A 27,534-nucleotide genomic window follows, 5' to 3' on the forward strand; every position below is an offset into this window, starting at 1 on the left:
CTTTACAAAATTAGCGTAAGACCGTGCCTCGCGCATGTAGCTAATACCTTTACAAAATTAGCATAAGGCCATGCTCCGTGCATACAGCTAATACCCTAAAAAATTAGCATAAGGCCATGATCATCGCATGCATCTAATACCTTAACAAATTAGCGTAAGGCCGTGCTCCGCGCATGCAACTAACACTCAACCAATAGAACCAAGCACATGACCTCAAATAGCAACAGGTCGGGCATAGATGCACCGACCTCATCGATCCCAAAATGATCACCCAACCAAGAAAGTTGAGATCGAGATCAGAGGCATGATATAACTGATCCACATGTAACCAAGCCCGACCTTACCCTCAAAAAGAATAAGCAACCCATTGGTCGCACCTCGATATAGAGTGATGTTTAAATTACAAGGGACAAGCCCGACCTTTCTTTTAATTCATCATCGACCCATTGGTCACCCTTCGACATAAACAAATTGAAAAATCAGTACCAAACACTAGTACACGAACTAGTTGAACCCAAACACAACAATACACCTTCGAACTTAGAAATTGACACCCCACAATCAGTGTTGTTAAAAGGATCGATATATCCATAGTTTCAACGATAAGTATTGTTAAGATATGCCATACCCTAGAACTCTTTCATACACCCGGGCTATAGACGTCAACATTTGAGCTAATTGGTTGCGACAAGTGATCTATACTAACTATCAAACTCTTTAACAATTGTAACAACTCGAATTCAAAATCATGGTGTTCACCCACGAACACAAACGCACGATCTCATAGCAAAAAATAAAATGCATGAACTGATAACAAAAGCCTAGTTCGGGCAATATACATGGCAAAAAATCAAATTCATCAACCCAGGTTGGACAAAGTACATCAGCAAAAAGAAAAGTTACAAAAATGTCCATCTTGGGGTCGGGAGATAGCCTAATCGAGATCGATAGGGTCATTCCCGCCTCCATGGTCAGGGGTCCCAACATCATCGTCATCGTCATCATCATCACCATCACCATCGGCCTCTGAGAAAGAAAGCTCGAGATCCTTGGCGAGCTCGTTCACAGTTTTCAGCTCCTCGACCACGGGGCTTCAACTCCTCAGGGAGCTTGGTCCGGAGGAATGAGCGAGCTAGTGGAAGCCCGTAGTAGTACGAGCCAGACCCCGTACTGGCCCAGAAGAGTCCTGAACTCGTCGACTGCTTGAACTCCTCGATGGCCTGAGTTCTAGCCTCTGCCCAAGTTTTCACAAGCTTCTCCTCAAAAGCACTCCGAGATTGGATGAACTCGAGCTTAGCCTCCTCGGCCTCTTCCCTTGCTATCCCAACCTTGTTCTTGGCCTTCTTCAGGTCCTCGTTGGCCATGCCCAGGGCCCTTTCGAGCTCCTGGGCCCTCTTGCAAGTCGTCTCGCTCTTGGCCTCGAGCTCGACTATCTGCGTCGAGGAACTCAAGCCTCGAGCTACGCTTAGTGTCTGTAAAAATGAGTTATACCCAAAGTCAGATCAAGGACAAAAACTTACAACAATAGAGGCAACCATATTAAAAGCTAACCTTCAGGGTAAGGAGCTCGAGGGTCTGAACTCCCTCATTAAAGTCGACCTTCTTCTCATACTTCTCGACAATGCCTTGGATAAGAGCACACTCAGCGTACTCCTCGAGCGACTTAGTGGGCATCAGATCATCGTTGTCAGTAAGGAGGTTCAACCCATAACAGGGAGTACGAGCCCGAGCTGGCTGATGAGGCACGGGCTTGCTTGGAGGGGTCAAGCTTTTTGAGCTCTGCCCCATGCTGATCGGGGTTGGTCGAGCAGTCTCCCGTGCCCTTTTTCCCTTTGGACGGGGCATTTGTCGGGGTTTTGGACTTCAGGCCCTTTGCCCTCTGATGCACATTATCCAGGAGTGCAGATGGATCGAAAGGCATTTCAAGTTCTGCAAACAGCAATAACAAGACATTAGCTCAAACTATAGATCGATGCTCAGGCAAGATATCGCAACATTACACAAATAATAATAATAATAATAATTTAAAAAATCATACCCCGAGGCCTTTCACGTTGGCAAGGTCAAGGGTGTCATCCTCGAGTAGATAGTCGATCTTCTCTACCAAAGGATCGTGATTCACTAACCTCAGCTTATCTCTCTCTAAAACCTCAAAATAGTCCTGACCTTTGTTAAACCTATCCTTATCAGGAATTTTTCACTTCGGGCTAAAAGGATGATCGGGGTCCTGAGGCCTCACAAAAAAAGAATCTTTCCTTCCAACCCCGAAGTGAGCTCGGTGTTTCAGGCATTCTAAACCCCCCCTGGTTGATAAATAAAAGAAACAATTGTACCCCGGGGAGAATTTCATATCATAGACCATTCGTAAGAGATCGAGTCTAGGTTCAATCTCGAGACACCTACATAATATAAAGAAATATACCGGTAACCTCCAATCGTTCGAGGCTAGTTGGACAGGGCATAAATAATACGAGGTCAGGAAATGGATGAAGAATGGGTGAAGGGGCCACCTAAGCCCGGCCTTAAGAGCATCTCTAAAAAAGGTCATCTCTCCCTCTCGAGCTCCTAACACGGTCTCAGTAGATCCTGGGGCTCTCACATCACAAATGGGCATAACCCCGAACTCTCTCGCTATCTTAATAATCACATGTTCCTTGTACTTGGTCGGTTCTTTAGGGTAGACCAAGTCGTCAGTATGAGAACTAACAGGAATGGCCATGGGGATCAGGGATGTGCCTATTTCCTCAAGTTTATCACCACGGTTCGAGGTTCTGGATGGGCAGTTACTATCACTCTTACTCAACCCCATACTACTGCTGCTGCTACTCGACGTAATACTAAATCAAATGATTAAAACTTAAAAGACCCGAGCTCTTACCTTTTTTAGATGATCGCTTACCAACCCACTGTCCCTGAACTCGAGCTTTCTTTTACTGGAGAGTGAAATGTGAGTGAAATGTGGTGACTATTTATAGGGGTCTTTGGAAGGTCAACGGTCTATTAATCCTGACCTTTGAACGAAGATACATGGCGGCCATCCAAGATCTTGACCTGACATTGCATGTGGCAGCCATCTGAGGTCGTTCTCTGACATCTCATTGAACACCTGACACGTGGAAAGACGTTTGGACATCTATGCCTTTACATCTTTACTCGTAGATCATGCTTGGAAGGAAAATCTACTACCTCGATGCAAAGGGGCATGTGATGACCCCAGATCTTGTAATCCCGAACTCGATCTTGTATCCCCGACCAACACACCACACACTTCTTAACAATCTATGAGTGCACTAATTCTACTTAATCCACAATCCTCACCCTGTTAGACTCCTTCGACTCAAACAATGTTCGAACACTTGAAATAAAACACTAACTCCTTATCCTATGAAAATAGGGACCGCAAAGGATAAGTCCTTCTAGGACTCCATCATTAACACCTATAAATACGCAACCCGTGCTCATTCTTGAGGTACGTTTTTCATTATTTTCAGTTTATAGCCTCATGCACTAAATTTCCTATTTGACTTAAGTATTAGAGGGGCGACGAGCACACACCTCGTTGCCTTTGTTGCAGGTATCCGAAGGCCGTTCGTGTTCATCAAAGTTCGGAGTTCAATCATCAAGTTCGAAATCTTTCAGATACTATTTTTTGATAGCATCACATACCAACCTTATTTGCTGAATGTGACGATAAGGTCTTCTTCCTTTCATTTGTGGCACCATGATCCTCAATCTATAGAAGTTGTATGCGTGTCATTCCCCGCAGATGAAAATCGTTAATTTGATTGTTAAAATGTCAAAAATTAATGTAATAGTATGTTCATACTCACTTAAACTAAATAAACAAAAATGAAACATTTTAGACTACATATATAATGAGTAATGTTATTCGTAGTAAAAACTATAGTTAGTTGTCCTACGTGGCATATGTGACAATTTGTGATTTGATGTATTAATATGGTAGTTTTTTATTGACTTGTGCATCAAATAACAAACTACCTTGTATATAACACGTAGGGCGATTAGCGATAGTCTTCACTATGAATAACATTACTCGGATATAATAATCATTTCAAATAAAATTTGACTTTTCAACAATCTAATTGATGTTTTCCGTCTCGTAAAGATGATACACGAATATTTTTCATAGATTGGGGACGAGGTCATCATAGTGAGCAAATATTGAAGAGCTCGGCTGAAATTAACTCTAATTAAGGAAGTAGTTGGGATGAAGTGAAACAAATGTAAACCAAACCGCCACAGTTTTGGGGTCGTAATCTCAACCGTTTGCATAACCTCCTTTAGTATTTTGTAGGAAAATCCGTTACCAATTTCATCAGTTACACAATTAATAATATATCATGGTAGTTACAATTTAGACACCAAACCAAAACTGACCAACCAACAATATCAAAGTTGTTTCCCCACACGGTTCGTACACTCCCATACACACACACACATATATATAGAGAGAGAGCGAGAGAGATGAATATATGGTTTACAGTGAGAGAAATGGAGGGGGGTGGTGGTGGTGGTGGAGGAGAAAAAACAAAGGGGTCATGGAGTCCCCAAGAAGATGCTACACTAGTAAAGCTAGTACACGAACACGGGCCACGTAACTGGTCTTTGATAAGTCTCGGGATTCCGGGGCGGTCCGGAAAATCGTGCCGGCTGCGGTGGTGCAACCAGTTGAGCCCGGAGGTGCAGCACCGTCCATTTACGCCATCGGAGGATGCTACCATTTTGCGGGCGCATGCTGTGCATGGTAATAGATGGGCCACTATTGCACGACTCTTGCCTGGGAGGACTGATAATGCTATCAAGAATCATTGGAATTCGACGCTTAGAAGAAAGCGAAATAACCAAAATGATAATAAACGGAGTTGGGATGAATCGGGAACCATGTCGACCGAGCGGGAGTCGGCGTGTAAGAGGAGGCAGTGTTCACATGTGTCGCCGGAGCAGAGTGGTTGTGGTGGGACTGAGGAGACTTCGATTACTTTGACGTTATTGCCCCCAGGGGAGGGTGAGAAAGTGGAGGTGATAAAGGAGGAGGAGGAGGAGGAGGAGGGGAAATCGATGATGGATGTGGAAGAGACTTGTTTGGTGACGATAATGCAGAGGATGATAGCACGTGAAGTTCGAAGTTATATTGACAAATTACGTGGTCAGGGTGGGCTTGGAAGCCCAGAAAGGTCTGTAAATTGATTTTCTGTGTTAATTACTAAGAATGCTTTCTTTTCTTTGATATGAGAAATTGTTATTTTGCGATGGTGAATCAGGTTTTAAACCACGAATCATGTTATACAATTGAGTAATGCTAGTTAGCATGCCCGACAAAATAAGTTCAATTAAATAAAGAAATTGAATCAAATCGAGTTCAATTCTTCACAAGTAGAACTAATTATCGTGTTGCAACATACTGAGTTTACTGATTTCCAGCTTTGAACTGAAAATGTTTTGTGATGTTTTTAATTACGAGAAACAAATTTCTTCCTTTTTAAAATGTTACGCCTTGACTTCGTTTTAAAATGTTAATTTTGTTAAAAGGGTAGCCCAAATCTTTATTAGATAACATGGGATTTTAATTTATGAGAACTATAACTACAATATATATATCACAATGGGTAAGTAAGTGAACATAGATACCTTGACATTTCTGCCATTAATTCAAGAAAATGAAACTCATAAACGGACGAGAGAGAGAGAGGTTATGGGAATGGATATTGGGTAAACTGATCAAAGGAGAAGCAATCCTTGCCTTTGAAGGGCTCTACCATGTCGATCACAGGGCACATATTGGCTCCATCATCCAAACACAAAACAGTCTGATCAACATAATAGGCAAGACGAGCTCTGGAGAGAATCAGATCATGTTGAAGCTCTACAATCTTCTTCTGCAGCGAAGCTATCACCCCGATGCAACCGTAAACGGGGTCACTGAGGCGCACGTCCGCCTCGTAAACAAGCGAATTCACGGCGTCTTCGCGTTGTTCCTGCGGCACCTCGTTTAGGATCTTGCTCACATTGCTTGCTCCAAACACCTTGTGTACCTTCGCGAATTTATTCGACTCATCGGACTGGAAATAGGGTGCAAATTGACAAGTGGGAGTGCACCTTCGCTTCAACAACTTGCAGGCTGCACAGGAAGAGCCTGAACAGAGCTCTCGATGACTCTTCATGCCTCTTCTTAATCAACTCTTCATGCTATTTCACACTTTATATATTTGTTTTTGCTAAACGTATAAATGTTTGGTTAGGCCTAAAAATAAGCAAACTGACTTTTTTAAGAAATATGGGAGAGAATCTAAAATTTAAAAAATTAAAGTAACTTTCGAAGAAAAGCCTGATATGTTTGTAGGAGAATGCTACGAGTATATATGGTTAGACTTATAAAAGTTACTTTTAGCAAATTTAGTCACTATTTGTATAGTAGTATCATTAACTTAAAGTTACTTCTACTTCACAGTCAAAATCAGACTTATAAAGTTATTTTTAGCAAATTTAGTCACTATTTGTATAGTAGTATTATTAACTTAAAGTTACTTCTACTTCATAGTCAAAATCAACAACGAATTCAAAATTGTTGTTCGTTATTATCCACATATTTCATGGTCTCACCACTATTTCTCCTAAAAAGTTACAAACAATTGCTAGAACAAGAGGCTTACTTCCATTTTGGACATGGCCAAATGTTCTCAGTGGTAAATATTTTGGAGAATCAAGTTAATAAACGAGCCTATAGTATTAGTTTTTCAATCCAGACCAAATTTCCAGTCCAATCAAGAAATTGATGAAACATACCCTAGTTTGGTCCAGTTATTATAGTTTCGAGTTAGCTTTTAGTTTTAAGTAACGTTTAGCGTTCGAACTTGTTTAGATTTTTTTTCTCATTACAATTTTTATTTTGCTTAGTTATTCACTTATAAGTAAATTTTTTAAACTTAACCAAAAACACACTTGATAAAAAATGATATGGTGAAAAATGTACAAGTTAATTTGGCATGATGATATATGATAACTCAACAAGAAAGTGGATAGACCAATTGTTCCTTGATGAGAATGTATGGGACATATTCACTATGAAAAAAAGAGTAGATGAGATGTTTCGAATGATTAAAAAAGTGATTTGGCAAAATGAAGAAACCCTAGGAAAATTTGCATTCATATAGAATAAGGAAACCTATAATTCCATCAACTCTAATATTTTAATTCAAATTTCAGAGTAGGCAAGTGGGAGATTAAAGAGAAGGAAACAAACTATTTATAGAAATATTTTTCAAAAGTTTATTAAAAATTTAAAAGTTGACTGTCTCCAATTAATGAGTTATCCAGAAAAAAGAGGGAGTAATACTATTCGTAATCGCTCACTGCGGTAGTCGCCATACGTGACATACACATGACAGATGATTATTTGATACATTAATATGGTAGTTTTTTTATTCATTAATGCATCAAATAATCACCTGCCATGTGTATGTCACGTAGGGCGATTACCGCAATGAGCGACTGTAAATAGCATTATTCAAAAAGAGGACACTGATGATTTGATCATAGAAATTAAATGAAAATATTTTTCTAGACAGGAATCCCATAAAACTTCTAGGAATGAGCCAGGACACAGTTTAGTCAAGATTCAAGAACAATGGATTAAAAAAATAAAAACAGAGAGACTATTACTACCACTTCAGTCGAGAACCTATACGTTGATGATTCTCAATCTTTAAGGTGTCCATATATATATAGGAAAAGTTTTGGTGTACATAGGGGTGTCCACGCCCTTCATACGAGGTAGGATCCACCTCGCGCGGAGAAGATCCCACCCCATGTGAGGGGTGTGGACACCCCTATACCCTCATTTGGCCCCCATTAATTTTCATTCTATTACATTTTAATTTTTTCTTTTCTATTTTTAATCACAAAATCTTCTATAAAATAATATTACACTTAAATCGAAAACTTTTTCTTCTTTTTCAATCACTTATTTTTCAAAAAAACATTATTCCACTCATTTTCATTTCTACAAAATGGGGGGCCAAACGGAGGCAAAGTACATAAATTACGTACACCAAGCGCGCGCGTACACACACACGAAAGGAAATTAGCAAACATGAAAAATATAATTAAAGAATTTTTGAGGAAGATCTATAACAAGGGATGTGCTTAGACTGGAAGTTAACGCTACCCTCTGCACAACGAACCCAACATAGTTGGAATAGGTCGCCTCGTGGTCGTGGACCAGTCCACCTATAAAGGCAAGTGTAGATGAGCCAGAGTATCCAATCCCATGGCCCATACATGTCGTTGGGTGCGAGCCTCTATTTAAAAAAGGGAAAGAAATAAAAAACTCACTCTTCCCAACATATTAAGAGCTCAAAGTATCATTTTTTATTTTTTATTTTTGAAGAGAAAAACTAAATAATTACTTGGCTTAGTGGCCCTTCAACGTAATTCGACTCACCAAGCTCGCACGACTATGGACTTGCACGAAATCAAGGGTATAGACCTACCGAGGCAATACAAAAAGAAGAATAGTTTGTTAAAAAGTATGATCGAGGTCAAAAAAAAATTTCGAAGTGTTCGTTTTCAGAGACATTTATTTCTATTTTGATTGAAAGTGGCCCAATGAACACAATTCGTCGGCTTTGCCCATGATATATATCATGTTTCGGCCGAATTCTATCATTTAGGGCTTCGAAACCCCTTCTTTCATTATTCTTGATAAAAGTAGATTATGATTTTCATTATTTTAGAGTTTGATTTTATCTTTAATTCTTATCATTAGCTAGAGTTAGGCATTATCTAGAAGTATAGTTATTATTCAGATTTTATTTACTGTCTTGTGACAATTTGTTGAATTTCGAAATAATTAAGGAGTCCTGTAAAGTTTCTCAAATTATTGTCTCGTTCTAAGTATTTGATTCTTTCAAACCAAGAGTTCGAATTTTTGTGAGATTTTATTTTTTCCTATAACCTTCCGCTACGTTACCTGCCAATAAACCAATTCTTTCTTTCAACTTTAAATTGATTTTCAAATATTGAAACAAACAAGGATGGGAAGATTCAAAAAGAGAGTATATTTAGAAGATTGTGCCATTAGCAAACCGTACGGAAAGAGATCAAAATAAGAAAATGAGGGCCATTATAACTAGAAAGCAACTCCGCCAATTAAGCTTCACCAAGTAAAGGGTTTCCTAAAAGAGAAAATATACCATAAATCTTATGTCCATCGGCATTGAGAGTGTCAGTCTAACCCTTAAAAAATGTAATCTTTCTACTAAAGCTTAGGAAGAAAATCAAATGTGTTTGGGAAAGAAAACATATTTGGCTAAGTTTCAACTTCTAAATAATTTTACATTGATTTTAGGTAGAGATGTCAAAATTAAATAAGAGCTTTGGCAAGACTTCTGTCGTTGCTTCTACATCTAGCAGAAGAATTTCTTGAGTTAACTATTTTGAAAAGTGTTTGAAACTAATTGATGATTATTGTCTCTCATCTTATCATTTCCCTAAAGAAAGCAATTGGTAATCTTCCTCTCCATTATTCGGACAAATCCTTAAACTGGCATGATCATTCAAAGAGTAATGATATTGATGATCAGTGAATGTAACAGTTATCCTATATGACAACTTGTTATTTGAGACAACAGAATTACAAAAAACTAAGGCCTTAAATAACAAGATACGTCATATGATGACTATTGCAATGATTGACTATAAATATCATTATTCTTATTCAAATAGATGAAGAAATAGGCCACAAACTTCAAACACGATTTTTTCAGAATAATTATCTATTGGTGAGCCTGAATAAAACAATAGTTTGTAAATAATTGATCTGGTCATCGACTACATAATTTTGGGTCAATTTGTACAAAAATTGTGACTATTACCTAACATGTGTGATTGTAATTTGTACGTTGTGCGATTGTGACTCCCACTCACAAAACTGTAATAATTTATAGTATCAAGTATGAATGTATAGGGATGTGACACAAGACACGTATTTTTGAAAATTTGTCATCTCATGCAAAGATTATATTTATGTTGTGTGACTATGACCTGTATGATTATATGATTCTAATCTAAAAAACTAATTATACGTTATGTGAATGTGACATTCTACGTTTTGTGATTGTGACTTATTTAAGTTTATAGTTTCATGTCTCTTTGAATGACCTAAAACAAGTCTCTTTAAAAATCCTCACTTGATAGAATTGACTTGTTTTAAAGCATGAAGGCTCAAGGCTTTCATTTAGAACACGAGAATAAAAACATGGAATTCGATTGTTAATAATTTGATTTTCTCCCTCCAGATTTTGTAATTTTGAAATCTGTTAAAGATGGTAATTAACCTTTATATTTGAGATTTCTAATTAAACCTATATTACTTGATAATATAGTTTTACCCAAAATCCTACATATAAAATATACTATTCAACGATAAGGAGGATTAGTTTTAATTTCAAAAATCAGGCGCCCAACCCACTCCCATCCTTCCTACCCAAAACCACACCACCGACGCACGCCTCTCTGTCTTCTCTATTAATTACAAAAATCATTTCTCTCTTTAACCTTTCTCTCTCTGTATAAAGAAGAATTTCCCTCTCTATAACGTAATGAGGAATTTCTTACCCCATATAATGAACATATACATAATGAAGAAGAATTTCTCTCTCTAATTATTTATCCCTCTCGTTAGCAGCATTAACCAAATCTGTTTTTGTGGTCCTTCTCATTTGTATGGATCTAAATCGATGGGGTTGGCCGGGCCTACAACTATCGACTATTTCACTTAGATTGAATCGAAGGTGGGGAGTATGTTGGATTTAAGGTAGATGATGATTATTGCTGTGAATTTGAGGTGAATGTAGTATTTATGGTTATGGATTTGAGTTGAAGGTGGTAGTGGTGGTGTATTAGATGTGATGGGGGTGGTGACTGATGATGGATTGTGGCGTTGGTACGAGGAATGTGCAGATTTACTTGTGGAGATTCTCTATGACTAATTTTGCGGTGGTGTATTGGATGTGATGGGGGTGATGACTGATGGTGGAGTGTGGTGTTGGGCTGAGGAATGTGCAGATTTATTTGTTGTGATTCTGTGTTACTTATGATAGGATGTGATTAAATTTGTGCTAATTTTGATGTGTTGTGTATGTAGACCAAATTAACAGTGACTTTGTCACAAACAGTCACATTGAAAATTAACATAGTCACAATAAAAACAAACTTGATCACAAATGACACAAGTCTAATCACAAACAATAACAGATTACATAGATATGATCACAAATAATCACTATTAAACACAATCTGATCACATACAGCACAAAACAAATATTCAATAGGTCACAATTAGTATGCATAAATTGGCAATACTTCATTAAGTTGACTACGTTCCCTCATTAACATGTTGTAAATCTTTCCCTAATCAGTTTCTCACTCCAAATAAAACATCTCCACCAGCTCATATGATTTTCTCCTCATTCTCCAAATAATCAACAATGCACATCAATCCACTCTTAAACTAAAATTCGTAACAAGGGAGAATAAGAACTAATTAGTTTTGTTCATCAGCGAAATGGTGTAATCTTTTTCAATTTCTAACCCAACAATTCTCCACTCTAATAATCCTTTTATCCCCTCAATACTACTACGTTTCGGTGCAAACTCACTCCGTGCTATGAAATCGATATCTTCGCAAGTAACACTGCAATGATAAAGTCGCACTTTCCATGTGATTATGGCCCTCTTCCCCACCACATAGTACCCCTCCTCCCCAACAACCCAGCACAAAATTCATCAGTCATATTGTCCAAACTAGTGACTTTTAGGTATGTGTTCTAAATTTATTTTAATTTCAGTTTAAATTTGTTAAATTGCGCAAATTAAATTTTGTGTATTGATTAAAATAATATTCAAATAAATTTAGAACTCATATACAGTGGAGATTCTCAATGCCAAATAAACAATTTGAGGGATCTAAGAGAGAGAGATTGGGGTAAGTATGGATGGTTGGAGAAGAAGTATAATCAGAGATTCGTCGGATTGGGGTAGGTATGGTGGATTTGAATGTTTGTGTAGAGAGAGATCTAGTAGATTTGTTAATGTTACTAATTTTATAAATATATGTAATATGTTATTGTTATTTATCACCTGATTTTTTAAATCTTTTTTTGAGTTTGTTAATTGTGAAATTATATACTTATTGTAGTAATGTAATTTTCTATTTTAAAAATATTAAAGTATATGTTGAAAATTCTTAATGATCTAATTAATGATAATTAAATCTTAAACCATAATTTTACTTAATTTTCTTATTTTACTTGGCTATTTATTGGTTGGGGAATCTAATGTTTGCCCAAATGAACACATTCAATACCATTTGAGTTAAGTCACTCGGCCTGCAGAAGTGACCACAGGGATGATCGCGCCCTCACATGGGACGAGTGGGTTCCGTGTGAATTAAAAAACCCCGACCCCAAAATGAGTGTGCGGGGTTATCCTCGCGGTCACTCCCACGGTTCGTGTGGCATAACCCATACCTATATAAAAAGAAACATATTTATGTCAAAAAAGAGGTACAATAATTTTATACATAGAAAAGAAGGAAAATGGAAATTGATGTGACCAAAATGATATAATGCTGCTTGGGGTGAGAATCCAAATAAATAATAGAATCATATTATATAAACATAATAGTTGATATAATTCTTAACATAATGTCATATGACAACCTCTATTGGACTATTTAAAATACAATCCACATTTTTCATTTAATCACATCTTGTCAACACCTATTATGTCACTCTATCTATCACCTACATTTCGGCAAAAAAGCATTATTCCAAATAATAATTGTCACCTAACAAAAAGCCAATATGTTATGATAAGAATATGACCCGCCGGTCCACATTTGATACGAGATCAAATTAGGGATGGCAACGGTTCAGTTTCGGGTTGGTTTGGCCAAAACCATCACCGAACCGTCAAATTTTTTGCCATACCATAACCACGTAAATCGGTTCGGTCCGTACCTCGGTTCGGTTAATAACCACGAAAATAATTTATTTTTTATAAGTCCATCCGTCAAATTGATATAAAACAATTTATGAAAAGAGAGTCAATGAAAACAAAAATACAATATTCCAAACAAAAATGCAAATATTATCCTAAATTCCAATTGCAAAATACAAATTTAACAAACAATATTATGAATATAACAATACGAAACGTTTCCTTCATTCTTGATTCTTGTGCATTATAGTTACTTGATTCATGCTCAAAATTCAAAAGTTTTAACCTTAACTCATATTCAATTTTCATTATTCTCCACAACTCTTACTAGCATAGGTTAGCACTCAAAATTGATTCATAGATAGTAAATAAGAAATGTAAGTAGAGAATACAACGATACTATCTAATCCAGAATAGTTTTAACTAAAATTTAAATTTAAAAAAATGTACATTTTCGTCAACTTCCATCGCACTAAACATTGTCATCCCTAATAAAAGAATGATTTTTTTTAAGCAGGTAATCGGTTCGATTTCGGTTCGACGGCATAAATATCATACCCGCACCGCCACGAATCGGTTCATTAAAATCAAATACCATATCCGCCACATTACACCATCGGTTTGATTTTTTTCGCTCTATTTGGTTTGGTTCATCGCAATTTTTTATTTTAACAGTTCAAATTGTCATCTCTAGATTAAATGATTGTTGTCTACTTTCAATTTGGTTCATATTTTTAGATTTGGAATGCTGTGTTTCTTGCCGTAGGTTGACTTACCGTACTATGTTTGTCTCGACCACCTTCAATTCAATGCTCTTTGCACGTTACGACCTTTAACTTGCTAAATTATACTGCCTACGGAAAGTGAGACCTAGTGTTAATGAAACAGTTGGGAAGATATTTTTTTTATGTTGAATTCAAATTTATGACACTATTTTATTAATTCTTGAATTGAAATTCTTTAAATTACCAACTGATGCATGTTTCAGCAATAAAAACTCTCCCATTATCACTTGAGGTTCGGAGCGCCATAAAAAAACACCGTTCGCACCAGTGTCGACAACTTACGCAATCTTTGAGCATCTATAAATTTTCACCGGTTGAAGTTAGCATAGAAGTGGAAAAGAGAATTTGATATTTACACAGCGAACTTGAACCAAAAATAGAAGCGGAGAACTATAATCACTGCTAATCAGATATTGTTTTGTACATATATAAATAATTTACATCTATAAAGTTCAAGAGCTGCAGCCGAGACCCTCCGGGGCGGGGTCATACTAGCACTCGTAGTTCAACATAATCCACTATCCCAGAAGAGGACATGACCGATGAGAGGTTCAACTTCGGTTCAACCAAGCAGCCAAATATCTATGGGGAGGTGATTTTTGTATCTATTTATGAACCATAATTCACATTATCAACAATGAGGTAAGGTTAGTTTTCTAACAACTCATTCAATGATAGTTGAATACGTTGACCCCTTATTTTGTAGTTCCAAAACCATGTTCCAGAATCCATCAATTCCTTTCCAATAGGCTTCATTTGGACATCTAAACCTGAACTCAAAATCAAAAATTGAAGAAAATTGAGTAGAATGATTATGCTTTAGTGGGGTGGGGTGTGGGGGGGATACAGTAATTCCAATAATGATATTATGGTCCACTTAAAAGATGCAAATGTAAAGATGTAAGAGAGCAAAATATAAATTAACTAGGGGTTTCAGAAAAACGAAATATGAGAGTGACTAATAGACCACATAGTTTAAATGTTAAAAGGATAGTCTACAGTAAAATTAAAAGGCTAAAGTGGGCAAAAATAGGAACCATATACACTAGATATATCAAATTATATAACTAAGGAAACCTGAATTTCCAGCCGTAATCTTCAATGTGTAACCATCCGGGACTTCAAACACATGATTGCCCTACATAGAAGAATAAACGAAAAAGAAGAAATTCAGAATTTTGTGAGTAGATAACCACTCAGCAACTTCTATTGAGATGAAAATGTGAAGAGAGAGAGAGAGAGAGAGAGAGAGAGATTAGATTTGTTCTACATTACATGACTTGTGATGCAGTTTTTGGCCAATGACACTTGGTAATTTCTAAACTTCAGAGTACAATAACTTTTATTATGACTCCATATATCTCTCACACCACAGTTTGAATTTTAGAAGAATGTATCTTAGTTCTTGACCCAATTCTTCACCAGTAAAACGGTCATATTGCTCAGAAGGAGAACTAATTTATAGAAGAGTTATGTACAAATTATTAATGTGCAGGAACTAGATTCGGATATGACACGACACCAAAGAACAAAAGAGAGAAAAGAAACAGAAACCAAAAGAAATATCAATAAAACAAAACATTTTTCTGTCAAAGGCGATCAGCTTGCCATCTAGCTTAGTTTAGGTGGAAATTTGTATGAACTAAAATTGAATAATTTATGCTAGTTTGATGAAATCAGACACAAATGTTCTGGATGATCGCTCAAAATCACAACTGATCCCAAATACAGCACCCATGACTACGATAGTTGGCAAGCAGGTCTCTCATACACTAAAAATAAAGTTCAACATATCTATCTACAGTTAACAGTAAAAAAATATCTTTTAATCTTTAGGGGAAAAAAATATAAAAACGATGATCTCATTTTGTCACCAATAATACTATAATACGTTCTAAATCCTCAAATGCAATATTCACAATATGTATTATCTCCCAGGCAAGAGATCTACAATAGTTAATTATACAGCTTCCACACTAACCTGTATTACAACATTGGTAGCCTCAAATTCAGCATTTCCATGCAGTATCACCTTTAATGCCTCAAATCGCTGCACATCATGCTTCCAATATAAATTATCTCTTGAATTCCAATTAATTCCATCATTCAGTACCCTGACATTCTGTAATTTACACCTTGCACACCTGTATGAATATAACTTATTTTGGAAGTATTTTCATAGTCATTTGTTTGTAAAGTTCAAAGAACTGATCCAAAATGGTACCTCCTGCCATACTGTAATATAGGTTCACCCCTTTCATCATTTATAGTTGAGCCAATGACATTTTCAGCCAAGATAATCAAACTCCCATCAAGCTGAAATAAGGAACAACGATGAGAAAAGAGCAAATTGATAGCTGCTAGATCTATATTCTGAAATGTATTACCTGAACATCTCTCCATAAAAACTCAGAAATCTCTATTTGTAACTCAGAACCCGTGGAAATAGAACCTCCATGAAACTGACATGGAAAAGATAGATAGAATAAGCATTCAATGGTGCAATACTTCAATGGTGGATTGAGATTATATATATATTTTTTATGGCAAAATTGAAAATCAAAAAGAAAAACAAAAGAAATATGCTGGATAATGTGAGAGAAATAGATCATTAAGAGAGAAAATTATTTTGAATCATAATTGCACGATAAAAGTAATTCCGTTGTCCAAGCATAGCACACAACAATTCAGTCTACAGCATAAAAGTTTTCACAGTAAACTGATGCGAAAAATACTGTGAACTTACCTTTTGTCTGGTGACTTCCCAAAGAGGTCCTAGAGCAGGATGGAGGAGGATGAGATATGGGGGTCCAGAATTTACATATTTTTCATTACCTTCAACCTGCGAAATAGGAGGATGCACATGGAATAAAGCTTCAAAAGAAAGCCAATTTCGTTTAAACTTTTGGAATGATATTGAAACAGAGTTATAGTTTACCTTCGGCATTTTTATTCCACAATGGGACAGTAGATCGTAGGCATTACGCATGATATCCAACAATGAACCATCTGGAGTCTACAATGAACATTTAACAGGTTCATTAAGGGTGGCTACCTTGACCGACTACAAGTATTCAGATTTGGTCTTCACTTGTCAAAAAAAAAAGAAAAGAAAAGAAAAGGCACACACCAATAACTTCAAATATAAACAAGCAAATATGGATTAATATCTTCTGTGCCTGGAATAACAAAACTGCTTCGCAAGCAGGTTCATATAAGAAAAAAAGAAGGCATGTCTGCAAATGCCAAAGGCTGCCAAGACCTAGGAAAATATGCATTTAGTGAACCAACACAAGATCTCTACGACTTTCAAAAATTTTAATTTCTTCAGATGCTCACTTCAACAAGGTTAAGCTATTAGTTCTTGACACCATGTGATGCAGGGCGAATTAAAAAAAAATAGAAACAAGAAACAAGAAAGAGGGGAGAATCGGAGAGAATGGGGGGGGAAATCGGAGAAGAAGCAGAAATTCATGGAGAGGGAAGGGAGAGGAAGGAGAAGCCATAGGCAACAAACCACCAAAATATTCTTCAATTCATCAAAACTAATGAAATTACATCGCAATTAGGTTTAAATAGTAAAGACTAAAACCCTAAGTAGAATGGGCTTGAGCCAACACAAGTCCAATTACATAAATAAAATTTAAAACATAAATAAAGTCCAACTAAAAATAAATAAAAAAGTAAATGTCCTCATCAACTCTCCCAGGGTGGGAGAAAAACTCGACCCTGTCGAGTTGATAGATAGTATAGGCTGCAGTCAATCTGATACTCCAAATGCATGAAGTCAAGCCACGGGGGACGATCTTTCTGACGAACCAAGTAACAAAAATTTTATGATTGATAGTACTGAAAACTGTAGCTTATTCCCAAGAATATGATCTGACCAAGGGGGACGATATTTCCTTCTAACCAAGTACTGATACTAGACTCCAAATAACCAATACTCATGCACCTCATCTTCAAGATTTTCACATGATTGTATATAATGAGGAGCATAAGAAGCACGTTGATCTACCCAACAAACAAGGAAGTACTGAATCTTACCATCATTGGTCAATGCAACACGTTCATCTAAAATAACATCAATTTTATCTTTGTGTGCTGTGACGGATGGTATTGAAGTAGAAATATCAACATAGTCAAGTTGGGTGTCCATAAAGCTAAGTAGAAATAGATTATCAAAGGAAGTAAAACGGTGTTTGTAAGTAATGAAGTCCTCAATATTTAAAGCAGAGTGGTAGCCAAAATGTGACGAAAGGGCAATGACATGTGCATTTGAACCAACATGCTTTAACATTTTTAAAGGACTAGCACTACAAGCTTGCAATATAACATAATCACCAATATTAAATTCAAAATATCGTTTATGCGAATCAGCTTGAAGTTTATATAATGCATTACTTGCGTCATGTTGTTTATTGATCTCAATATGCAAGTGATGAAGATGACATACAAATGCCTCAGCTGACATAGACATACTAGTATATGGAAACATTGGAATAAGGTCAAAAGGTTTCCTAGACTTATAACCATGAATAACTTCGATGGAACTCGTACCTATAAACCGATGCACAAAATTGTTATATACAATTTGAATTGTTGGGAGGATTAAATCCCAATTCTCAAGATTTTCCTTGAAAATGACATGATTACACAAATCATCCGTACCTTTGGGTTGGCAAAGAGTATGACACACAACATTTAACTGAGGGGTATCGGGAACAAGGGGTACGACCCCTAGATTCATAGGAAAAGTCCTGATACTACATAAGGAAGTGCCCTCAATATCATTCAAGTCATCACATTCTTCAAATTTAGGTTCATAAATTTGATTTTTTAACGACGCTTCTATTACATCATTTCGTTCTTCTATGACTAAGGCTCAGTTAGGACATTTAGAAGAGATATGGCTAAAGTCCTTACAGCTAATGCATAGCAGGTGAGAAGAAGTCCTTGGAATTTCAAAAATTTTACCCCTATTTTCCAAGATTTGAGGAACATTAGATGGGGGACATCCTAGAAAAGACTTAACAGGAGGAAGTGAAGCCAATAAAACAGACGAATGGTTGTCAGGACGCCTTCTATAAGGAGAATGGGGCCTTGGACTATCACGACATTTACACTTATTTTTTCAAATAGGAGGAATACTAGACGGGGAAGGCTCTATGACAGACTCATCTTGAGGTGGCGCTAATGACATGGGAGAACGATGGTGGTTGCGCTTTTCATATGAAGTACTAATAAGTAACTCGTAGTCCCGAGCTGAAGAGTAAGCGTGATCAAGAGTAGTGACGTCTTGAAAGAAAAGCTCACGCCCTAAGTTCATCTCTTAGACATTGTATAAACCTACTCAAAGTCAGGGCCTCATTCTCAACGACATGACATTTCATTCGAAATTCCTCAAATTGAGTAATGTACTCAGTTACTAGTCGATTCCCTTGTGTAAGGGTGTTCCATTAGGTAAAAATTCCATGATCTAAGCAACTATCGAAAGTAGGAGTATCTAAGTCAATGTCTCTAAAGAAACGCTCCTTACGACAAGGAAGAGAATGAATACCATGATGACTATGGCCTTGTTCTCGCTTACAAACCTGATCTCTATTCCTACGATCGAGTCGAAAATATTTTTGATCCCTTTGTCCATGATAATATTGTCTCTTATGAGACGCTTCAGAATTAGTGTCAGTCAAACGAGGGGTTCGCTTAAAATTGCTCAACTTAGCAGCTAGGTTCTTTCTCTCCTCACGAGTAGCAGTTATATCTGATTGGACAGTCGATAGGCTAGTAGAAAGTTCCGCTAATTGTCTAGTGAGTGCATCAAATTGGGATGGATCCATGGTCAATGTATTGGAAATAGAGACAACAAGACGACCACTACGCAACTACATGCAATGTAATATGAGCTAAATGACGTGCAATGATAAGATCAATGAACAATAAATGCAAGCAATGAAAAATAACAAATTAAGCATTTTTTTCAGGGATAAGTAAATTCAAATATGGCAAGCTAATACTGCTGATCTATGTTAAATAATAAAGCACAAATCAAATACTAGTCAAAATCTAATCATGCAATATAAGTGGGGTAAAATAGAGTTTTGACCAAATCAACGGATTCAGTCACGTGACTTTAGGTATATTGTTAGAATAACAACATCACAAAAATTTAATCAATGCAATTTTAAATGAAGCGGTATTATAAACCAATGACAAATAGAAATCAAGCACTCCCTGTTGTTTAGTTGTAGCGGTAGTGCCCACGGAAGCTTAAACCTGATGGAACCCAAAGAATAAAAACTGTGCCTAATTATGATTTCCCAATCGGCACGTCTCCAGTAGAAAATTATAATGGAATACTTCTAAGCAGTCGAGTCACTGAATGGAACACTAATACTCAAGAGTTTTAACAAGTTGCCCCAATGCAAATAATAGGCCAAATCCAATTCAACAAATGTCCCTGGCACTCTGAACTCAGAAGAAGTCCATCGACGTGAAAACTAAAGCAAAAACTGAACTCCAGGTGGTGGATGACAACTAGTGTGGCAGTAGGTTGCTGGCGATTGGCGGTGACGGTGGTCGTGGAACGTATGGTGACTATGGGTTAATCTGGACGAGTGGCTGAGAAGAAATGGGTTGTGGGTTTGAATTGGATTAAATGAGAGTGAGTTTTAACTGGAATTGGGAGTAATTTGGACCACTAGTTTATGGCCCAAATGTCTTGATAAGAGGAGTGGGCTCGCAAATAATAATTATATGTGGATATATGGATTATTATAGGGTTGGGTTAATGTAAGGTGGGCTGATCTTGTATGTAGACTGAATGTAAGTAGAGTTTGATTGTTAGGGATGAAATTTATGAAACAACACACTTAGCAGCAACAAACGCCTAAAGCTCTAAAACTGAATTTTTTTTTTTAATTATTATTATTATAATTTTTTGGAAACTGAGAAAATGATAAAAAAAAAAAATGAAATTTCGGGTGTGAACAGTAACGATATTTTTTTTTTTTTTTTTTTTTTGTGAAACTGCTGAAAAATCTAAAAAAAAAAACTGAAATTATGGGTGTGAACAGTACCCGTGAGTAGTGACTTTTTTTCCTAATCAACTAGAAAGAAAATTGAACAAGAAAATTGCTGCCTCACAATAATTTTGTTTGTTTGTGCTGTTCCACAAGTTTTTGGGAAGAGGATAGGAAGAAAGTTTTGGATTGTAGATGAAAAATTACCCAAGTTTTGGCTCTGATACCGAATTTGATGCAGGACGAATTAAAAAAAAATAGAAAGAAGCAAGAAAGAAGGAAGAATCGGAGAGAATGGGGGGGAGAAACTGGAGAAGAAGCAGCAATTCATGGGGAGAGGGGAAGGGAGAGGAAGGAGAAACCATAGGCAACAAACCATCAAAATATTCTTCAATTCATCAAAACTAATGAAATTACATCGCAATTAGATTTAAATAGTAAAGACTAAAACCCTAAGTAGAATGGACTTGGGCCAACACAAGTCCAATTACATAAATAAAATTTAAAACATAAATAAAGTCCAACTAAAAATAAATAAAAAAGTAGATGTCCTCATCACCGTGTCTTGTACAACTTTTACCCGTGGAGATTTGACCCCATTATTTGAGTTCTTTCGGGTGTAGAAGAAAGATATCCAATGACAGTGACAATGCGGCTGTCAAGAGCTTCTTTCTTTCTTTTCAAAGAAAATTATCAAGTGCATAATAACACAAGGAAAGAAAAAAAGATAAATCAGGTGAAGTCTTATCGACTGCTTCGCTCCCTCCCACATTCCCTTTCTCAGCAAAAATAATATCAAATCTATGTATCAACAAATTAGCACCTGGTGAAAAGACTTGTCAGCATGTTTCCTTTTCTTCTTAGCAGAAGAAGTGACCTTTCTTCGTTCATTATACACAATAAAGGTATCAAGCTCATCTGCAATGGTGCAACCGAAATAACTCCCATGCTTACATTAGGCGCCAGCATATTAAAATGTGACAAATTAAAAGCATACAGGGTATTTTCTTACCTTTCACATCCTTATAAAGTCGAGATGGATACATATTAGTAAAATTATCGGCAATGTTTTGCATTGTGCACTCCAAGCGACCACCAGAGATACTGGCACAAGTAGAAAAGCAATTGAGACTTAGAAAAATATCCTGGTAAATAACCAAATGTTATTTAAAACTTATCAGGGACGGGACTAATTCGAGAATTATCCAGGTGATACTATAACAAATAAAATCAAGAAATTACAAGTCTATCATGGCGAACGGTTATTGTCCACATCATTTATAATCTCATCTTGAATATGTTTCTTGAGCTCATTGATAGCTAAATCAAAAAGATAAGGACTTAAGACGGAACAAGATACATGTTCATGGTAATAAGATTCTCTAGTGATTTCTTTTCTCTTGCACCCACCTCAACACTTGGCGCACCCTGACATAGAACCCTGACGAGCTTAATATATCTAAATTCGATCGTTTCAAATATCTCCTTTGTTCTAATAACTAAGCACTACATCTTAAGAACAAAATAAATAAGTATAGTATTATGATAATAATATGACAATGATACTGCTAATGAATTCTTCAAAACAGTAATGCCAAGTCATAAGCTTGCACCTCTGTTTCATCCCAAATTCGTCCACAAATGTAATTGGCTTTTTTACATTAAGCACCATTCCTGGTAAACTACTTGCATCTTTACTCGATGCAATAAGCTCTGCAGAAGGTAAATCCACGTAAAGGATATTTGTGTTGGCAGGAAACTCGGCCTGCAAACTAACCCAAAGAACATGACTCAAGTAAGAAATTTCAACAATATTCTGTTTTCAAGGAACAATTAAAAGAGACGATGAAACCAAAGCAAGCATATGAGAGATGCAGTGACAAATAAGACTGAATGGTTTTTTTTCTGCTGACTTTGCCTTGATGTATATCCTCAATTTTATAAGTTACGGCTTCTTATTACTGGAAAATGCTGGATAACAAAGATGTATAAGCACATTTGCTCCATGTTAAAGGATATTAAAAATAGGCACCTAAAAATGTGATTATTTTCTTTTATGACCATACACGTAGATGAACTATTGATTCTATTTGATTGATCAACAGTGGATTTTAAAATGTAATAGTTACAATGATATTGTTGTACCACGCAAAAACCACCACAAGAAAATTAGCATGGCATTACTAGCTAAACAAGTCCTTAATCCATTTACTCTGCTGTGTTATAAAGTACTCACACTAGGATCAAACATTTAAAAGCCATTCATCTCAACTTACCAGCTAGATTTATAACCAATATATATATAGTATAATAGGAAAATCTCATAAGATTAAATGTAGATCATATAAATCAGCAATTCCAGAAATTATTCAAATTATTTTCTGAGATAAATTGTTAAGACTTGAGAGAACAAATCACACACAAGTTGAAGGTGTGATTTGAGGATAATACATCGTCAATTTTATTTTTTTTGGGTGGGGCAGGGGGAGATTATCACACTGATCTAACAAAAAAAGATGGAGAGTACCTGTTAGGAGAAGGGGGTCCAACAGTGATCCCAAACTTATCAAACTCGGTGTATTCAATGCAGGACAGACCATATGCCCATTTTCCATCAAGATTCTTCTTCTCAAGTAGAACATTTATGCCTTCTGTAGCCCCCGGATTCCGTTGACATGAGGCAAAGCCCAATTTCTGAAAGAGTAGCAGTTAGCTATCAAAGCATAACTAAAGATAATAAAAGACCAAGCTAATTTTCTATGTGAGGAGCAATTGGACAGAAAAGATGCAATAAAATGATCCAAAATTCACTTAAGCAATAGACAGCAAAATTTCCAGGAATGAAAATAGAGAAGACTGGCAGAACTCAAGAATTAATATGCACACAAAAATTTTTGGAGTAAGCTTAATCAATAATAACATAAAAATAAACTGAAAATATCACAGGAAAGTATTGGTCATTTTGCATATGTCCAGAACGTGACTGCTAAATATTGTCAACTATCCTGTTGATTTTGGGGTGACTGTTGGGTGGTGATCCCAACAAAATCTTGTATTAATTGATTCATCTAAACTCTTTTCCCATTTGCTTTGCCCTTAAAAAAAAGTAAGAATACATCTTTATTGACCTCTGTAAAATTCATTGAGGCCCAATAATGCTACCACAGTCAAAGACAGCTTCTGTTCCTAGGGAGTTGGAATAATTTGTAACAGTTAATTATGACAGTTGAAACAAAACAGATATACCTTCCTATGGCGCAAACCAATCCCAGCTAAAGCCAAGAGAGTCATATCTGTAGCAGCCACAACATTACTGCAAAGTCGAAAATGTCAGGATACCATCCAACTTCCAAATAGTACCACCCAATCAGTTCTCATTCTGTGCACAAGATAACAGCGTTGTACTTCACAACTCTAATGTTGAAGCTAACCTGACTTGTCTAACAGTTGCACCTTTTCTTCCATGATCATGGAACCACTTGAAAACACCTTTATCATAGGCTAGTTTCCATATCACGCCATGACCCCCAGGCTTGCATAATGGTACATATGGTCTAGTCACCACCCACTCGCCATCTTCTGCACTAACAGCTGGGACGAGGGGCTGACCATTGACAAACTGAATTACAAACTGCAAGAACAGAGCAAACCACAGTATAAAAGTAAAATAGAAAGTATCATGTCTTCAAACCTGTTCAAAAAGTAGGAATCTAGATCTTCCTCTTCCAAACCATTCGAGCCTTTCACAAAGAGAGGTGATATGCCAATGGTTGTTTTTTGCAGAACTTGTCATAATGGCAACGGGAGTGATGCATTGTTTCCCATACAACTTGAAATACAGGAACTCTCTAGCCTTGCAAAAGTCAAAAAAGTTTTCATCATTTCAGCCTCCATTTGGCAAATTTGTAAATGGTTTATAAAGAGGAATATTGGCGGGTGCCACGAAATATATGGATAACAATGAGTGGTAGTTATGAATGTGTAGTTGAAATTAATGTTTGACTTTTGCTGAGTTTATAAACTAAGTTTGTATCCAAACAGAAAATCAATTTCAAACGAATACATGTAAATCAATCCTATAAAATAAAAATCAGAATCATAAATGATAGTTCAATATATTGTCAAGCACCATATGAACAAATAAACTAGAATGAATGACGAATGAAGATCATATGTACCTGAAGATCTCTTATAAGACCTTCCAATAAAGTTCGTCCACAATAAGGAAGCATGGCAGCAGGAAGACATTCACCTGTCTCAGGGTCTACCAAGCCAAGCCTGTCTGCCGAGCCTCCTAGAGGATAAATTTCTCCTAGGTCAGGCAAACCCTGAAAATTGGTTAGTTCTTATAACACCAAAGTCGGCGTCAAACTGTTAATCTCAGAATGACACATGATATGCACTTACCTCAATCCCCCAAATAGCAGCTTGAGATGCATATTCAACATCTTCAGAAAGATCAAGTACATTGGGAGGATGAATATCTATGATCTGATACTTCGATGACTTTTGCTCGAACCAATTAATGGTTTGCCCTTCAGAAGTTGATTGAGCAAGCAGCTCTAACACCGTTATCTGATATCTGTCAAACAAAAAGCCTTCAGGTTGATCATCTAACTGCTTATTTATTCATCTTATTGTTATAAAGGCAAATCTGTAGCATATTCAACTTATACATTAGAACAGTTTCACCCTCAATAATATATTATAGACACAAACAAATAAAACATTTTAGCTTTTAAATTTTTCTGTAAGCAGATCATTCACTCTGGCAGCACCTTCCTATAATTAAGTCTTAGTGCCATCCACAATAATCAATGCTCGTTCTTAAACCATTTAAAGAATAGTTGCAAATGAGAGCCATGTCGTTGGTAAAATTTCTCATTTGTAATTTCTTTAAGCTTTGAGGTGGTCAAGTACAAAATTTTAGCAGTTCTATAAAGATGATTCTTAGATTCGTTGGTTTCTGTAAGGTGAATGGGGGCATTGAAAGTGAGATCATATTTGATTATTCATCCAAGTAATGAGCAGACCATGGAAAACAGTATATACTGGTTGGCACAAAGGAACACCAATATCAATATGGCAATTCACTTCAGTAAAAAAATCAGGACATATATATATAAAATCTTCAGAAAAGTTAATTTAAATTGCCTAACCTTCATTCGCGAGCATCCTTAGCAACTAGGTCAATCATAATCTAGTATATCATACCGACAAGAAGTAAATATACAAAATAACCCTATTTTCACTTCAATAAGAACTGAAAAATAGTTTATGCTGCGACGGTGATTGAGATTTGACCAGAATACCACATCTTTGACACTAATAATATGATCTTTAAGTTATATTCACTGATTACCTTAACTTCTGAGGTGCAAAAAGAAAAAAATAAGAATTCACCATAGAGTGAAACAAACCAATAAAATTGATTAGAAAAATAAGAAACAGGGAATAATCATGAAAACCGACCCAATGATTCCTCCAAGGCAATCATAAAACTGTTCAACCTCTCCAAGAGTCTTCAACAATGACCTTAATGCTCTTTTTTCTTCCCCTTTCAATTCCACACGTTTACCCCCATCGCTCACATCCCACGTCTCGATCATTTCCGCCAACGCATACAGAGCGCCTTTAACTGAATTCCTTGCCGAGTCAAACTCAGCACCCTCTAACTTTCTCCCAAATTCACCTAACACATGTCCTTGTCCCGCAGCCACCACACAATTAAGCAAGTAAAACTCATTTTCATTCAAATTCTCCCCTTCCACAACCCTCGCAAAATGATTCCTCCTAGAATCAAAAAATGATTTAACCCGAGAATCTGACTCCATCACATTCATTTTCTCCTTCAATGTTTTGCAATCATCAAGTTTCGATTTCAAAGACTTGAGTCTTGCAATTTCTTTTTGAAAGTTAAACTCTGGTGCCGGTGGTGCATACTCTACTGGTGCCGTCGAAACGCGCGTGATGCGAATACATGAATAAGACGGCTTTGAGTGTAAATGCAACTGAGTCGCTGATGAAAAAATCGAAGAAGAGAAAGCAGAAAGGGATTTATTATGGCTGAAAAAGAGAGAGTTCGAGGGTTTGGAGTTCAAGGTGAAGAGATTATTTTTAAGCACCGGAGTGGTATTAGCTCGCGCCATTGAAGCACAGAGTTGTACCTTTAGTGTGTGATGTGTGTGTTTTTTTAGTGAAACGTTGAACGAAAGAGGGGGATAAGACGTGATGCTGAAGCATATACCGAGGTTGGACTAAACAAGTTAGTTAAAATTTTAAGGTAAACAAACACAGAACTTTAAATCGAAATCCCAGCCCTTGTTTCATCTTCGTTATTTTTAAAATAAATTTTTTTCTTATTATTAATTACACTTTTTTCAATAAAATAATATTATATGTAAACAAAAAAAAAATTCTTTTTATTTTTTAACCACGTATTTTCCATCAATATTTCATTAAAAAATGCATTTTGGGACAAAAAATGGAGCTCAAACATGCTCTAAATCGATAACAAAATTTTAATTTAGGAAAAATTATATTTAAACCACAATTTTATTTCTTGCACTATATTTTAGTTACACTTAAAATTCTTAATCTTTATTCGTTATAACACTCTTATCCTCAAACTTGTCATTAGTTGACACGTTTTGTATTTGATAACAGTTTATATCCTAAATTCCATTGAAATAGCATATAAGAACTTA

The 27,534-nt window shown here is 36.3% G+C and overlaps 3 protein-coding genes across 3 annotated transcripts; 1 reads left to right on the plus strand and 2 right to left on the minus strand.

The window, feature by feature from the left end:
- Nucleotides 1-4,485: 4,485 nt before the first annotated feature.
- On the plus strand, nt 4,486-5,330 carry LOC111403615 (transcription factor MYB44-like). The gene has a single exon (XM_023032186.1). The coding sequence runs from the start codon at nt 4,486-4,488 to the stop codon at nt 5,206-5,208; it is 723 nt and encodes a 240-aa protein (XP_022887954.1). The 3' UTR covers nt 5,209-5,330.
- Nucleotides 5,331-5,631: 301 nt separating this feature from the next.
- LOC111401581 (LOB domain-containing protein 21-like) lies at nt 5,632-6,182 on the minus strand. Its single transcript, XM_023029758.1, has one exon. The coding sequence runs from the start codon at nt 6,180-6,182 to the stop codon at nt 5,712-5,714; it is 471 nt and encodes a 156-aa protein (XP_022885526.1). The 3' UTR covers nt 5,632-5,711.
- A 7,925-nt stretch (nt 6,183-14,107) lies between these two features.
- On the minus strand, nt 14,108-27,083 carry LOC111383826 (UTP--glucose-1-phosphate uridylyltransferase 3, chloroplastic). The gene is made up of 17 exons (XM_023008025.1): nt 26,300-27,083; nt 25,235-25,409; nt 25,006-25,155; nt 24,519-24,680; nt 24,259-24,431; nt 24,074-24,140; nt 23,355-23,521; nt 22,441-22,599; nt 21,840-21,931; nt 21,651-21,745; nt 16,744-16,821; nt 16,552-16,647; nt 16,193-16,267; nt 16,030-16,121; nt 15,787-15,949; nt 14,883-14,943; nt 14,108-14,575 (listed from the first exon to the last, which is right to left on the minus strand). The coding sequence occupies exons 1-17, from the start codon at nt 26,974-26,976 to the stop codon at nt 14,454-14,456; spliced, it is 2,604 nt and encodes an 867-aa protein (XP_022863793.1). The 5' UTR covers nt 26,977-27,083; the 3' UTR covers nt 14,108-14,453.
- Between the last annotated feature and the right edge of the window lie 451 nt (nt 27,084-27,534).

This window comes from Olea europaea, chromosome 1 (assembly GCF_002742605.1).
Source record: "Olea europaea var. sylvestris chromosome 1, O_europaea_v1, whole genome shotgun sequence".
NCBI lineage: Eukaryota > Viridiplantae > Streptophyta > Magnoliopsida > Lamiales > Oleaceae > Olea > Olea europaea.